The sequence below is a fragment of the Rana temporaria genome, chromosome 1 (assembly GCF_905171775.1).
Source record: "Rana temporaria chromosome 1, aRanTem1.1, whole genome shotgun sequence".
Classification (NCBI taxonomy): domain Eukaryota; kingdom Metazoa; phylum Chordata; class Amphibia; order Anura; family Ranidae; genus Rana; species Rana temporaria.
Genome location: NC_053489.1, coordinates 94,302,077 through 94,319,643, shown reverse-complemented (window position 1 = coordinate 94,319,643; position 17,567 = coordinate 94,302,077). Strand labels below are relative to the sequence as shown.

The following is a 17,567-nucleotide window of genomic DNA, read 5'->3' as shown; positions in this document are numbered from 1 at the left end:
GCACACAAATGTTGGAAAGTTTGAAAAACTTGTATACACAAGCACCAAAACACAGAAGTCACAGGTACAACATGCCACCCAATATAGCCCAAATCATTGTCTGTAAAAAACTGATGCATTAGAACATGGACAGACAAAAATACGTTATTCCAAATTGCCAAGACTTTTGTGCAGCACAAGCAACTTTAACAACACATTTCACAAACGTATAAAAAAATATATATACTGTATGCAGTGTATATTGCTATCTAACTTGCATAACACATCAAAATTTTGATAATTCGGATTTATGTTTTAGCTTCTGCAGAAACAGGAAAATGCAAAGCTGTACACACCTTTAAAATGTGCTGGACAACTCCTGTAATGTTGGCAATACATACAATGGATTATTATCATGATCCCTTTCTGATGGTTTTGTGGCATAGTTTGGAAAAGAGAACCGATAAGACAGGCTGTAAAGTTCAGACTGTTTCACATAATCACGTTGTGCATTTGTGCTGCATCAAATTATCTTTTCAAAAATCGTATTAATTTAAAACACAGGGAAATTCATTGTGTTATGACCAGCCATATAAGAGTAAGTGGATATCATCCCACAAAAGCATTATAAAGCAATCAGAAGATCAATAGCTGTATAGACAGCATTACACATGATAAAGCTGATAAAGCAGAATTCAAGAATCTTTAACAATGAGGTCTGAAGTCGGGTTTAGCTTTAGATGGAAACAGAAAACTCCCATAATTTACTAAAGCGGAGGCAGGGCACATCTCTGCAGCATCCCACGCAGTGATGGGTCTGTCCCGTCCTCATGCAACACTCAGTAGGTGACAGGCAACAGGTATAGATGGATGTCCTGTATGCTACATTGAAAATCCCTGATAAGCTGGTAATTGCTACACAATGTAAGATAATGGGAAAATAGTCCAGAAGCCACAAATATTCTGCTTGAGGGCATGGAGGAGCCCACGAGTCACCCATGTGACAGGGCAGGGCCAATCATCACTGTGGCATAGAAGACCATAGCCCTATGACTGTCATCTTAAAATTTGGACAGGGATTTTCTTTCACTACTGGCAACTGAATGGAGCAGTGGGGAGCAAAAGAAAGAGTAAAGGATGCAAGTCTATAGGGCTCTGAACCGCTTTCTTTGCCATGGGTGAGGCAAAGAAACCCTTTAGGCCCATTTACACTTGCTTCAAAACAAGGCCATTAACAGCTAGTTTACACTTGCTTCAAAACAAGGCTTCGGACAGCCTTTGTTGAAGGTCTCTGAATGCTAGTCAAAGCTCTGGTCACTAAATAAAATGGTTAGCTTACAGTCCTGTTTATACCTTGCTTTTGCTTAAAAAAATTATACCCCATATAGATTTAGTGGTGCTTCAAAGCCTCCATGTAAGTCTATGACAAAGCTTGCTTGAAGCCCCACCAAAGGCTCATCGACCCTCCAAAGCCTCACTAAGCCCCAAAGCCCCACCAAAGCACCAAGTAAAAGCAAGGTGTAAACAGGACCGCAAGCTAACCATTTTATTTAGTGACAGGAGCTTTGACTGGCGTTCAGAGAGCTTTAGGAAAGCGTGTCCGAAGCCTTGTTTTGAAGCAAGTGTAAACTAGCCCTTTAACTCCCCAGTACTACAATAACTGGCCCTAAACACCAAGCACTGTCCCAAATGACTATGACAGGGATGGAGTGCAGTAAAGACAAGGGAGCAAAAACAAGGTCTGACAAGTCAAGCCAAGTTTTTCTTCAAATGTGGATATTGATAGATCAGAATACTGGAACTCTAAATAAAGTTTATTTGCTGTACAGTGCATTTGTTTGTATATATATTTGCGTCAACCCATCAATTTCTGTTTTTGACATTAGTAAATGGCGTGCTTATGTTTAGTAAACAACAAAAACATTGACTTCCATGTTTTAGGAGGTCACACAAAAACACCAACCACATCAAATAATGAATCTGCCAGCAGTTGGTTATGACAAAACAATGGCGCTGATGTACATTCTGAAATTGCAGTCCTACATTTCATAAGAGGTAGGTCACTTATTTCATTACTAAGCAATGCTACTTGGGTATAAGGAAGCTCAATGCTAAACTGTCACTGCAAGACCTGTGACTGGTTTTCCATGGAAATACCAGACATCATGCATGACAACTGTAAAACTGCTGAATAAGGCAAAACATTTGTGGCACTTTCAACTAGCTTTGCTGAAGTGTTTAAAGTACCATTCAACTCCAATTTGTAACTGTTGAAGACAGATCCTAATGGGTGTGTTGATTGGCACTTTAACCACTTGTCAACTGCCTTCCGCTGCGCAAACCCGAAGTACCTGTACATCGGTCCGTGCACGTGGCAATGTGGGCGCCTGCCGCATGCCACGGGAGCTCGCCCGCGGGACCGGCAGACTTAATGTCCGCCGGCCAACCGCGATCACGGTAGACATTAAACAAGGCAGATCCCCGTTCAGACAGGGGACAATACTGAGATCTGCTGTTCCTAGTGATCAGGAACAGCAATCTGTGTTGTCCCAGTAAGCCCATCCCCCACACAGTTAGAACACACCCAGGGACACAGTTAACCCCTTGATCGCTCTAGTGTTAACACCTTGCCTGCCAGTGCCATTTATACATTAATCAGTGCATTTTTTTTAGCACCTATCACTGTAATAATGTCAATGGTTCCCCAAAAAAAGCGTCACTTGGGGTCAGATATGTCCACCGCAATGTCGCGGTCCCATTAAAAATCTCAGATCTCTGCCATTAACAGTAAAAACAATAAATATATAAAAGTCCCTACATCTATCCCCTTTTTTGTAGACGCTATAACGTTTGTGCAAACCAATCAATATACGCGCTTATTGCAATTTTTTGCTGAAGTCCGCTAGCAGTTTGTTTAAAGTGGCAATCAGCACTCCCGTTAGCATCTGTGGTCAACATCTACAAACTGGAGCTGAATGGTATTTTAAAAGCTACAAAGCTTTCTGAAAGCTTTGCAATTCTTGAATCAAAGCTTTTCGTTCATACTGCTTTTAGGCAAGCTGAAGCCTGTGGGAATCAGGCCATAGGTTCAAACTTGTAATTCAAAAAGTCAGTCAAATATGAAATATGCATTCTAAAATTTAAATTCTCCTTTTCAGCCAGCTGGTCGAGCTCTAGGCTCCTCTTCTCATGCTTCTCAGTTTCTCCTTACAATACAAAACCCTGATAATGTTACTGTATCTTATCCTGGCCTTTACACAGTACAGTCCAGGCATCTCCTGTACCTTACTGTCGCTATCTACACTACAGTGCACATTGTACAACATGCAGGTTACACCTGTAATCAAGAATAATCATGCCAAAAAAAATGTTTAATTGATACAAAATGTATGTTGCACACTACTTTAGAGGAGATCAGAGTAAATGATTTCATTTTTATATGCTGTCATTTTAGTTGCTAGCTCCGAGAAGAGTAGTAGAAATACCCTACCAATCTGTTTGTACAGCTCTGTATCTCAGTACAAGTTTGACATACATACTTGCCACTTCAGTTGTAGAGTCTGATTGTGAAATGCATCAGTAGTTGCCATAGAAATATCCAAAATAGTCCCTGGCATTTCTGAATCATTTTCAGAAAAGCTTTTAGATTTTGTAAAGTAAAAAGGCCAAGTTCACCCATAAATATTTCTTGTTGGTTGTTCAATCCGTTTCCTCATATCTCTTGGTGACCGCCTATGGTTTGAGTCTCCTTTTGCCGAAGCCTTAGCCCTGCCCACTTTCCATGGCCAGTACAAAGCCAAGCAAAGGGTCTACAGTCTACAAAGTAAAATCAATGGGGAATGCAACACCAAGGGTTGGAACGCCTATACTGTAATTTCCGAGGAACGTGAGCGGAGCTGTAAACGCAAATCCAAAAGGTCTTGCTAACAAATTCATACAAGAAGCCTTTTAGTATTTAATTTTGGAAAGAGTGAGCCTTTAAGTCAGGGGTGCATGTGGCCCGCGGAGCCCTCTGATGTGGCCCGTGACCTCCTGCTTGGGGGGGGGGGGGGGGAGAATTATGTTATTAAAGGCAAGGTAAGGTTTATTACTAAAATCGCAGTGTATATATGGGCATATCTGTTCTGCAGGGGTTACTGGTCTGCTTTTAAACGGTTCTGCAGCTGCAGAGCAGTACACCTGCGGGTTACCTGCGCTGAGCCATAGACTTCTATAACCTGCGAGTTTGGTGTGCTTTCTGAAAGTGCACCACACTTACAGGACCTAATAGAAGTCTATGACAAAGTGCAGCTAACCTGCAGGAAACCCACAGGTGAACTGTGCTGCACTTGTGGTGCAGGTAAACAGTGCATCAGAGTAAAAGCAGTCGTAGGCCCCTTTCACACAGTCAGTCCAACCCAATCAGACCCTCCATTCACATCTAAGGAGTGGCAGATGTAAACCCCTACCTCCAATCCAATCCGCAAAAAAAAAAAAAAAAAGTAGCGCGGGTTCTATAGAATAGAGTGGGCTGCCATACACCCGTTCCGCTCATTGTGGTCCGCGACCGGTTACCATGTCACTTAAGTGGCCCTCGCTATTCAAAAGGGTGGGCACCCCTGCTTTAAGTTGACTACCGCATAAGTCACTTTTGTATAGAAAAGCATTCAGTCATAAACCCAGTTAAATATCTATAAACACATAAAACATTTCATATAAATAGAATAATAAAAGTCTATGTATTGTTCAGTAGGGAAGGCTAAAACTTGTGCTGTCTGTGTACCATTGGGGAAATTTGCATTCTCCTCCTGTCCCAGAGGAGCAACAGGAAGCTGGAGGAAATCTCCCAAAGTGAATGGAACTCCTATGTAAAGCCTTGCATGTAAAAAAAAAAAAAAATGCATTAGCAACTGCTTTTTATTCACAGATCTAAATGCAGCTTTATTTATTTTAATGGAGACATTTACACAGATGCTTAAAATTGCACTGCCTTTAAAGGGGTTGTAAATGTTCATTTTTTATTTTCTAAATGGGTACCTTTAAGCTAGTGCATTGTTGGTTCAATTACCTTTTCCTTCGATTTCCCTTTTAAATGTTTTTTTTCCTTTGTCTGAATTTCTCACTTCCTGTTTCTCCTCAGTAAGCTTGCCCCCATCATCAGAGCTGTTCTGGCTGGGGGTTAGTCAGCCAGAACAGCTTACTGAGGACGAACAGGAAGTGAGAAATTCAGACGAAGAAAAAAAACATTTAGAAGGGAAATCAAAAGGAAAAGGTTATTAAACCAACAATGTACTAGCTTAAAGGAACCCATTTAGAAAATAAAAAACGAACCTTTACAACCCCTTTAACCACCTCAACTGCACGGTCTATGTCTATTATACTATGGTATTTTTATGTCTTTATTTATTTTTAATTTAATGGAATTTGCCATTTTTTGTATATTTTGCACTTTTATACATTTGGTATTACTGTAATTTTTATATCTAAAACTTTAATAAAAAATAAATAAAAAAAAGAAGAACTTGTATAAAAAAATGCACTGCCTTCACATCAATAACACAGCATCCAAAAATGTGAGGACATGCGTATACCATTGAAAAAAAAAAAGTTTATGCATTAAAAATTTATCTATTTACTGATCATTATGGAGGAACTTTTGATTCTTGCCTTAATGATCAGTAAGGCCGTGTGAATAAGGACTTAGTCATCCCCTTACTACTTGCATTTCCCTCACCTTATTGCTAGATGACAATGGTCACCAGTATAAATACAGGGGTGAATCAATTAAAACTTGAAGGGTCTAACCTTCCCCACTCTAGCCAAAACTAAAAATAAAAAAAAAATAGATTTACTTTAAAATTGCTTGTACAACAAAATCCAAAATTGCACTATAAATATATATTCAACCACAAAAACTGTTTTAAAAAAATCCAAACAAGTCAATATTTACACATTTTGTATTAACCTATGGTACAAAACAATGTAATTCTGCAAATACTGTAAAACCTGGTCCTGCATTGTCATGCTACAAAGACATTATACATTATCTAAAATACATCTAAAGAAGAGTATAAAATATAAAAGAGCACATAAGGGCTTCAATAAGACATCACAAAGTAAAGGAATTTAGAGCAGTCACATTTTAGTATACTGTAGTCATCCAAGTAAACGAAAGTAGGAGGGACTGCTTTGGGATAAACGCATTTTGCGAACTAACACAATCCCTGGCTTTTGTATAAAAGTAAAGCACACAGTAACCTTTTAAAAAAACAGAAGTTCTTTTTCCAGGATACATTTTCTTTTTTAAAATGACTCCATGGTAAAAAAGGAAAACACAACATGCAGCACATGAACCCTATTGAAGTATATATATATATATATATATATATATATATATATATATATATATATATATATATATATATATATATATAGATATAGATATATATATATATACACACACATCTCAAACTGAAAACCATTGGAAGCTGCAGATTATGCATAGAGCACTAAATGCAAAACTTTAAAAGCGAACAAATAGTTATATATCAAAAGATATTAAAGTTACTTTAAAGACACCTGGCATCAAGAAAGAAAATTGCTTTATAATGTTGCAGCTTTAATACAGGGCATTGGAAACAACAATCACTTGAGATCTATCTATTTAACAGTTTAATAGCTAAAAAAAAATCTCCCTTATCACTTTCTCACAGGCTTGCACGTGCATTTCTGCAGTTTGTACTGAAAGTGGACCTTCGGTCCCAAAAAGTGTTTTTCCCTGCAACCCTCCCATCTTCTGCAAAATATTAAACTCACTTTTTTTTTAGCTTGTTAACAGTTTTGTTTCTATTTATTTTACTGAATGACATACCTGCTCCTGCAGCTTCCTAGGATATACTCATCATGTTTCCCAGGAGGCTGCAGGAACAGAAACTCACAGCGGCTGATGGATGGACTGATGATGTTAGAAGGAAAGATGGTGGCATAGGACCTAACATGCAGGGGCTGAACAGTAGATTTCAGCTAGATTTGCTGGGCAGGTGATTATCTGAATTAAGAACAATGTTGCATAACATAAAGGGAAAAAAGAAAAAGAGGGGTTTAGGTTATTTTCAGCTCACTCTGGCCTTGTGATCTCTTCTGTGTTAGCCAGTTCTGCTACAGGGGAAAAGAGTGCTTGACATTGGCTGGTTAAGCCTGGGAGTGGTGGCATCACCCACTCCTATGGCTCATCTGTTGTCGGCTCTCTCTGCAGTTGATGCTAGGTCACATGATCAGACCAGAGCAGGATGAAAATACACAAGTATATACAGCCATGGACAGTTTCTAGAATGACACAAATATTAAATTGGTTTACAAAGTCTGCTTCCTCAGTTTTCATGATGGCATTTTGCATATACTCCAGAATGTTATGAAGAGTGATCAGATGAATTGCAATTCATTTTAAAATTCCCTCTTTGCCATGGAAATGAACTTAATCCCATTTAAAAAAACAAACATTTTCACTGCATTTGTTAAGAAGGCTTCAGGGCGCCCAAAAAAGTCCAGCAAGCTGCAGGACCGTCTCATACAGTTGATTCAGCTGTGGGATCAGGGCACCGCCAGTGCAGAGCTTGCTCAGTAATGGCAGCAGACAGGTGTGAGTGCATCTGCATGCACAGTGAGGAGAAAACTTTTGGAGGATGGTCTGGTGTCAAGAAGAACAGCTAAGCCACTTCTCTCCAGAAAAAACATCAGGGACAGACTGATATTCTGCAAAAGGTACAGGGATTGGACCACTGAGGACTGGGGTAAAGTAATTTTCTTTTATGAATCCCCTTTCCGATTTTTTGGGGCATCCAGAAAAAAACCTTGTCCGGAGAAGAAAAGGTGAGCGCTACCATCAGTCCTGTGTCATGCTAACAGTAATGCATCCTGAGACAATTCATGTGTGGGGTTGCTTCTCAGCCAAGGGAGCAGGCTCACTCACAAGTCTGCCCAAGAACAAGCCAGAAGAAGAGCCATGATAAAAGAATGGTACAAAAACATCCTCCAAGAGCAACTTCACCCAACCATCCAGTTTGTTGACGAACAATGCCTTTTCCAGCATGATGGAGCACCTTGCCATAAAGCAAAAGTAAGAACTATATGGTTTGGGGAACAAAACATTTAAATGTTGGGTCCATGGCCAGGAAACTTCCCAGACCTTAATCCCATTGAGAAGTGGTTGTCAATCCTCAAAAGGTGAACTAAAAAAAAAAAAAAAAAAATTCTGACAAACTCCAAGCATTGATTATGCAAAAATGGGCTGCCATCAGACAGGTTGTGGCCCAGAAGTTGGTTGACAGTATTCCAGGGTGCATTACAGAGGTCTTGAGAAAGAAGGGTCAACACTGCAAATATTGACTCTTTGCATAAACTTAATGTAATGGTCAATAAAAGCTTTTGACACTTATGAAATGCTTGTAACTGCAGTAACATCTGACAAAAATATCTAAAAACACTGAAGCAGCAGACTGTGAAATTTAATATTTGTGCCATTCTCAAAACTTTTGGCCACAGCTGTATGTATGTATATGTACAAAGGTTAGCCAGAATAGGTGTTGGGAGGGGGAGGAAGTGTTTTTAAGATTAGTTAGGCGAAAACCTAAATTCTGTAAATTATTTTAAATTCAACAGTTTAAATTCCATATCAGGAGAAGAATGAAGGGGAAGGAATAATAGACTGTCAATGGCTCACTCATTACATCTGTGAAGGGCAGTGGTGGTCAACTTAATAAATATAAAGGGCCTCAGAGAAAGAAGGTATGTGTGGTGTAATAAACAAACCTGCAAACTGTTGTATGCTCCTGAACAAGCCAGAGGCCACACACTGAGCAATGACGGCCACATGTTGGGCACATGGGTGTAGAGAAAAACAATGGAGATAAAGATACAAATCTGATAGCGATTGTAGATTTTTCCAACGTTGCTAAAGGATAGCATTTTTATTTCTGTCTGTATTGCTGTTGGGCAGGTTACCTCACTTCCTGTCTGGTGAAAGTGTAGCCAGCAAAACATAAATATGGGAAAATCTCTCTAATGCCCCGTACACACAATCCGAAAATCGAATGACAGATTGTCAGACTTTTTCCGCTTACTAGTCGCAAGTAGAAATTAAATAGGTTACTAAACTCATGAAAATTCTCATACGACAGAAAACATTTATATAAATCGGAAGTGATGTCATATGTTGTAGTGTATTTGTATTGTATTTTCGGACGACAATTGTACTGACTAAAGGAAACTTTTCGTGCTTGTCCGATCGAATAAAAAAAAAAAAAAAATCAGACAAATTGTCATGATCGGCTCTCGAAAGTTCTGTACTAATGATCCGATTATCGTACAATCGCAGTGAAAGCGGTATTTTTTGTCCGATTTTCGGATTGTGTGTATTAGGGTGCACCGAAGTGCAGAAAACCTGATAGGGGTTCCAACCCCTCCCTAGTCTATAAGGCTACTTTCATAATGAGGCACTTTGCAGGCACGATAAAAAAGTGCCTTGAAAAAGCCTCTTCTTTCACTCCAATGCCCGAGGGCTTTCACACTAGAGCAGAGCGCTGGCAGGACGGTAAACAATATCCTGCTAGCCGCATCTTTGAGGCGCTGTAGGAGCTCCTAAAACGCCCGTGCCCATTGAAATCCATGGGCAGCACCGCCAAACCCTTTTTTGTCCGCTAGCATCCGCTAACAACCGAAATAGCGCCACAAAAACGAGGGTAAAGCGCCGCTAAAAATAGCGGCGCTTTACCACTGACGCCTCAGTGTGAAAGTAGTCTAAAAAAAATAAAAAGCTTTGGTTTGACATGCACTTTAATGTATCGAAAAAACAAACTATTTTTTTTTTGTAGTTTTTTGCATTTGAACTGCTTCATGTTGCTTTTGAATCCCTATAGACGTCTATGAGCGGAGATTGCCTCGGACATCAACAAAAGCCCAAAATTTCAGTGATGATTAAAAAAGCCTTTAACTTTATCTTTCTAGGATTAGTGTGAACTTTTCAGCAGTATCATTACCATTACTATGGTTGTCATGGTGATAGAGCTCTGCAGAAAACACACACATACTATATATATATATATATATATATATATATATATATATATATATATATATATATATATATATATATATATATATATATATATACACACACACACACACACACACATATATATATACATATACATACACATACATAAATTTTTTATTTTATTTTTAAATCGGGCGTATTGAAAACACACCTGTACTGAATGATGAAAGGGATCAGTCGAAGAATATAAAGGCAGGTAGATGCAGTGTGCTTGGTTCATCCAGTGTTTAGTGTATTTTGTAAGCATGCCACTTAAAGCGGGGGTTCACCCTAGCACTCACTGTGCTATTGTACATTGAAGATTCCGGGGAATGGGCGTTCCTATGGTGAGAGAAGGTGATTGACGGCCGGCCCTGGCACGTCACGCTTCTCCGGAAATAGCCGAAATAGGCTTGGCTCTTCACGGAGCCTGCGCATAGCCTGTGCGCAGGCGCCGTGAAGAGCCGAGACCTACTCCGGCTGTCTTCGGGGAGCGTGACGTGCCAGAGTCGGTCGTCAATCATCCTCCCTCTCCATAGGCACGCCCATTCCCCGCGGGAGTCGGAATCTTCAATGTGCAATAGCACAGTGAGTACGGGGATAAAAAAATGTAAGACCGGCATACTGTAGCTCGCGCTACGATGCCGAATGTAATGCTAGAATGATGTTAAGGAGGGTGAACCACCGCTTTAAGGCCTATTCTAGTCCTGTACGGTTTTCCAGTTACAATGGTGACTCAGCCAGGATAGATTGTAAATCTCATTCAATATGAAGGACTCAACAGCATTTGGCTTCTGAACATAAATGTTCTGAAACAAGTACCTATCCAATATATATTAACTATATATGAACTATAACTATATTACAGCAGTACCTATCCAAACCTTAAGGCCCCGTACACACGTCCGAGAAACTCGACGAGCAAAACACATCGTTTTGCTCGTCAAGTTCTTTGTGAAGCCGCCGAGGATCTCGGCGAGCCAAGTTTCCCCATTGACTAATGAGGAAATAGAGAACATGTTCTCTATTTGGCTTGACGAGTTCCTCATCAGTTTCCTCGGCCAAAAGTGTACACACGACCGGTTTCCTCGGCAGAATACGGCTCCCATCGAGTTTCTGGCTGAATTCTGCCGAGAAACTCGGTCGTGTGTACGGGGCCTCAGTGTTTTGGGTGGGCTGATCATTTAAGTAGACGAATACATGGATTGACGCGATTCTTGCAGTTAAAGTATGTTAAAGAAAAAAACAAAAACATTCAGTATATATAAAATACATTAAACATTTGATATAAATGGATTAATATTTTTTACATCAAAATTGTAACTTCTGCGACCACAAAAACTACAAAAAAATATAGTAAAAATACCTTTAACAAGTCAATAATAGATTTCAAACTTTTGCATAACTATATAGTACAAAATAATACAATTGTTAAAACCTTTTCCTGCATAGTCATGCTACAAAGATAGAATTTATTCAGTAACAAGAAAAACTCCAATGTTTTGAGTAATTTGCAATATCACCATAACTAACACCAGTCTTCTTGAACCTCCAGTCTTTACAGAGGTCTTAAGCAAAAGCATGGGGCTTATAAATATGGAGACAGAGCTGAGGTAGAGCAGGCTTAATTGATGTGGAACATACAGCTTAGTGGTAGAACTCTTTCCATATAGGCCAAAACCATCATCCTCCTTCCATATGGTATATCTAAGGCCATTTATGTTTCATTTGATTAGAGCACGGAATGGTTACAACCCTGTCTTTTTTTGCCACCTGTGTCCCATTGGAGGAGATTTCCTTTCACTTATTGTCCTGTAGAGACAACAGGAACCAAGAGGAAAATCTCTTGTGTGTTATAATTTCCCTCTCAGATGGTTGTTACTGGAACAAGTGTCACCACTGGAAGACTTCCCCCATTACTTCTCTGTTCAGGAGAGAACTCAACATTTTGGATTTCCTCTCAGGTTCAATCTGTGCGATCGTAAACATCAATATAGAGAATCTCACAAGGACACAGCTAGCATTTAAAACCTGACATGGGTTCTAACCATTCTCTACTACATTTTTGAAAATACCTTTAGAGAAACTAAGTTCATACTAACGGCAGTGACCAAAAGCAGAGTGCAATACCCAAAAACAACCAATCAGATTAAAATTGTTACTTCAGTCACACCAGTAATAGGTAAACCCGATTGGATGTTATGAGATGGTGCTTTTCATATTAATCTTCATCCTATTAAATAACCATGCTTGGCTAATGACCAAAGTTACGGATTATAGGAAAGTCAATAAACAACAGCTATGACATGCAGATGGAAGCTTTCAAGGAAAACGATATACGGTACTTCCACCAATGTGAGTACTTATAGGGAAAGCTTCAACACACAAAAAAACACATTAGGCCCCCAAACAGTCATATAAATGAATGTTGTATTAACAAAATCAAGTGAGCACTGGGATACTGTTACTCAGTAAGAAATAAAAACACATCAACCTATCAACTCTATGTTTGAATAATATAACCCAGCAGATACTCTATTACAGCCTTTATACTGTCCCTTTAATCTCCATGTCTTAGACCAATTCACTTTTAAAAACAAAAACAAAATTGTCAGGTGATGCAATTCACCTCACTCATATGCACTTTACCTGCTATGCCCCTTTCTGCATTCATTTTGTGAAAACTGTTATTTCCCTTCTGGCATTCAATATGTGAAAACACTGGCATCAACCATTAGTCACTGTGGTTTAAACAGTAACTGAAGAGACTTAAAGGGTTCCGCCACAAACTTTTTGGGCAACAGGATTGATATAAGGTTTCTTCCATGTTGGTTACCAGTTCTGCATTTCACCCCCTTTACCAGTCAGTCTACACGGAGTGGTTTGGAATCAAATTGATTCGGAGAACTCACAAAACACTCAAAATAACTAACTCTAAATCTGCCATCGGTTACGTTCTGAAGGCCAAAATGTTGCAAAACTGCAGCATTGTAGTATAAAATGGCAAAGCCTAGAGCAGTGATGGTGAACCTTGGCACCCCAGATGTTTTGGAACTACATTTCACATGATGCTTAACTACACTGCAGAGTACAGGAGCATCATGGGAAATGTAGTTCCAAAACATCTGGGGTGCCAAGGGTCGCCATCGCTAGCCTAGAGCAAATGACAAGGGGATTCTGGACCTGCCTTTTAGTTACGCAAAGCTACAGGTTTTCATTATACATCATTATGACTTTCTAGACACTAGCATCCTAACAACCAATAATATCATCAGTTGATAAGGAGGATGTCTGTTGCCTACACAGCATCCATGTTTGACCCTTCTGTTCCCCCTCAGCATTGGGGTCCTTTTTGCTTTGAAAGAATAAATCACCTCCAACGTTGGTTGTCCTACGTGTGGATGTTGCTGCATTGTGTAAAACTATTAAAACATTTTAGAATGGGGTGCTTTGAGACTGCCCATAAGTTTAAAGGGTGCCTTGACTGCAAAAGGTTGGGAAACACCGATTTTAGAGGGTAACCCTAAAATCTAAAGGCAAAAGCAAAAATGTTATTGTGCTTTACCAGTTCTTACGTGTGATGGCTATATTTATTTTTCCTTCAGGCTTTTATCCCCCCTTTATTTTCACCTGGTGATCTGACCAGTACGTCCATTATTTTAAAGCTTCCTTTAACAGGCCAATATTGTCAAGACCTTTACCACTGAAAGGGGTGCATAAAATGGTCAGATTTTAGGAGTTCATGTTAAATTTGCTAGTCAAGTTTAAAAAAAAAAAAAAAAAAAAAAGTGTATCAAATTCTACCCTCTCTCCAGATTGGCAATGCTGCTGTCCATGCGTCTCTCCACTGCTTCTCCATACAGTGAAGCCACACTAAGACAGGAAGTGTGTGACTGGCTAGATAACCGGGTAAAAACAAAAGGAAATAAAAGTTTAATAAAAAATAAACACAAATGCTGCCATCACATTTAGGCATTGGTAACCCAAGATATATTACATTTATGCTTTTGGATTTAGATACACTTTAAATTGAGGAAACTCAGATTACATCTGTTAATGGAAAATACTTCTCAAGTCATTTACATATGAGTATAGAAAAGTAACATTATTTGATTGTGTGGAGAAAGACTTTAAGTAATTTCCAGTATCTGGAGCGCAAGCCCTGAAGAGGCAAGAATTAGGAGAGATAGCATTCCCTATGCTTTAAAGTATATCTAAAGCCAAAACTTTTTTATATTTCATAGCGTATAAAATGGTTAACCTCCCACCCCACTTCTCTTTTGGGGGAGATTTCTCTTTACTTCCTATCCTGAATATAAAAAGGGGAGCTAGAGGAAGTCTCTCTCTTAGATAGTTGTCACCTTAACTGCTTTTCCAATTTTGGTGGTAGCCAAAAAATGTTTGATTGTCCCATCATTTTCTGACAATGCTCACCAGGACATGAGAGTAAATCTTCTCAGTGGGGACAAACAGTAGTAAAAAATAATAATAATTAAAAAAAAAACTGTGGTTTTTGACACTCTCACACACTAAACAGTTTAGGCTTTGGGTTCACTTTAAGACAACGATGTCTGATACAAGTTACTCATTTAGCCTTGTGAGATTAATAGGTAATTAGCATTATGCAATGCCAGCAGATTACTGAATGGTTACAATAAGCTGCTGATACATATTGTCAGGTCTTTAGCAAATAACCATCCTCCATGTAATGACCTGTGGGTCCTTGCAAGCAAGAAAAACACTACATAGCATTTGCAATACTGAGAAGATGCAGAAAACCTTCTACTTTACATTATCCAGTCATCTTCATTAGACAAACTCGTAGAGGATCATTGAATGCAACTAACGCATAGCACACAAGTCACAGATACACTTCAGTTAATCAGGATTTGTGAACTGAATGGGTACCTATGTGTAAATGGCAATGCGTTCTGCGTAGGTTCAGCCCTTGGTTCAAAATTTTGCATCACTTCTGGGGGTGTTCTTTCATCATCTGTCCCATTGATGCTTTCTGGCGTTAAAGGAGACTGGATATCCCCTCCAGTGGACTCCTTAAATGAAATACAAAAAAATTACTGCTAGAAAAAGGCATTGATTAGACTCTATACAATCAATGTAATCTAAGCTTAAAATAGAAACCAAAGTATGTAAATCTATTCATATAAGAAAATATGTTAAACAGTTCGCAATAGGGCATTCGAGAAAATTTACTGAAGATCAGCTTAAGTTAACAGATATGAATATGATTTACTAATTCCTCTAATTAGAGGACTTTTACCCTCTGTATGGAAGCTGTGGTCTCTCTGCAGAGTTCTGACACACTCCCTTCTAAGTGCAAGGGCTCTCCGATCAGCAGGGAGCAGGAGTGTTGTCGATTATAGAGCTATACAGCATGAGCAGAAAAGTCTGTCTCCTGCCAACATGCTTTAGAGATCACACTGCAATCTGTGTTGAGACTTCTTTCTTCAGAGGTCCAATACGCCTCCTGCTAAGTCCAACCTGGACTTAGCAGGAGGCGTATTGGACCTCTAAAGAAAGAAGTCTCAACACAGATTGCAGTGTGATCTCTGAAGCATGTTGGCAGGAGACAGACTTTTCTGCTCATGCTGTGGCCACTTTCTAAAGAAATGAACGGTAAGACATTGAACACCTTTTGTTTTTATACACCTGGAATGTATTTAGGGCGTTTAAACTAAAAGTTCAATCTAGGCTTTAGGATTCTTAAAGTAAATCTAACCCCCCCAAGCATGGTACACACTACCAGTTTGTTTTAGTTTAACCCAGCGGGTTAAACTAAAAACAGCTCAGGTTGGAGCCAATGTACTAACAATCCGATGTTCGTACAGCAATCTCCCCTGCTGTGCTTTTTCATTTTAGTGCTGATCTTTCCAAGTAAATTTCACCTACATCTTGTCAACAACCACTTGCTTTGGCATCCACCGCATTGGTCTGAAACAGATTCCCGATAGTGACAACAATGGACCATGTCTGTGTAATGTGTTATGCCGCGTACACACAACCGTTTTTCGGGTTGTAAAAAATGACTTTTTTTAATGTCATTAAAATCGATCGTGTGGGGACTCCAGAGCATTTTTCATGATGTAAAAAATGGCTATTAAAAAAATTTAGAACTCATTTTTCACAACGTTTTTAATGTCGTAAAAAATGGTCGTGTGTGGGCTTTAACGACGTGAAAAAACCTGCGCATGCTCAGAAGCAAGTTATGAGACGGGAGTGCTCGTTCTGGTAAAACTAGCATTCGTAATGGAGTAAGCACATTCATCACGCTGTAATAGACTGAAAAGCGCGAATCGTCTTTTACTAACACAAAATCAGCCCAAAGGGTGACGCCATCCGAATGGAACCTCCCTTTTATAGTGCGGTCGTATGTGTTGTACGTCACCGCGCTTTGCTAGAGCATTTTTTTTCACGATCGTGTGTAGGCAAGGCCGTTTTAACGATCGGGTTGAAAAAAACGTGTTTTTTTCTAGACCCTTAAAAATTTCATTTTTTACAACCCGAAAAACGGTCGCGTGTACGCGGCATTAGTATGGGAAATTGTAGTCTCAATCAAAGATGTTTGTAACAAAGTCTTGTTGGGAGACAGTGGTCACCCCATAACAATAAATGCCAGAACAAGGACCTCCATGGCAGGATTACCAGGCTTTAATGAAAGCTGCATTAAAAAAAAAAAAAAAATAGAGAAGAAATAAAAGAGAAGATAAACAAATAAGAAAATGGATAGAGAAAATTTATAAAAATGCAGCTTTTTGAATTGCACTTACATGTTAAAGCATATATGAGATTTTATCAATTTGGTTGATCTCTGCTTTGACCTGTCCCAAACGTGAAGAATCCTAGTTACAGGTTACCTTCGGTGAAAACTACCCGTCAAAACAATCAGTAGATCCAGAAACCAGATTCTATTTACGGTAATTTATGCAAATATCCACTCCACTGTAAAGAAAAAGGCAAGATTGTCCCCCATCCCCCAGTGCCCCCCATTGGTACTTTAATGTGATAGATTGCCTCACTTGTCATTAGGGAAATGAAGAAAGTGAGTGAGAACGGTGACAACTTTTACAGGAAGAAATGGAGGATTGAATATATTACTGACAACCATAAAATCACAAATCTACTGATGCTGATCATTTTTCAATGTAGTTTTCACTAAATGTAAACTTTGCGTATTGTATCGTTTTATTGCATGCTCAATTGAAACTACATAGGATTTCTTCAAATCAGAACTCTAGTTGAAAAAAAATTGCAATCCAGGAATGTTGAAAAATATAAAAAAGAAGCTCTTCCTGCAATACACACCTTTTCTCCAGGGCTTTCGTCATTTGCCATTGGTCCACTTTCAGGTTGAAAGGCGGCCAGCTTGTAAGCCCAGGGTGGTCATTGATATGGGGATGCATCACCATGTTGGCCTTGGCCTGGGCTCACAATACAATACCACAGAGATAAGTGTTATGGTCCAATGTTACCACCTCCTTCTGCGATATTAAAGACCATGCAC

The 17,567-nt window shown here is 39.2% G+C and overlaps 1 protein-coding gene across 3 annotated transcripts in view; it reads right to left on the bottom strand.

Annotated features, from left to right (window-relative positions):
- The window catches only part of HOMER1 (homer scaffold protein 1), a 152,429-nt gene that overhangs the window by 70,990 nt on the left and 63,872 nt on the right, over positions 1-17,567 (bottom strand). For all 3 annotated transcript variants that reach the window (XM_040340634.1, XM_040340619.1, XM_040340626.1), the window contains one exon: positions 14,957-15,099. In XM_040340634.1, the coding sequence (XP_040196568.1) occupies positions 14,957-15,099 (143 nt within the window). The remainder of the gene's footprint in view (positions 1-14,956; positions 15,100-17,567) is intronic.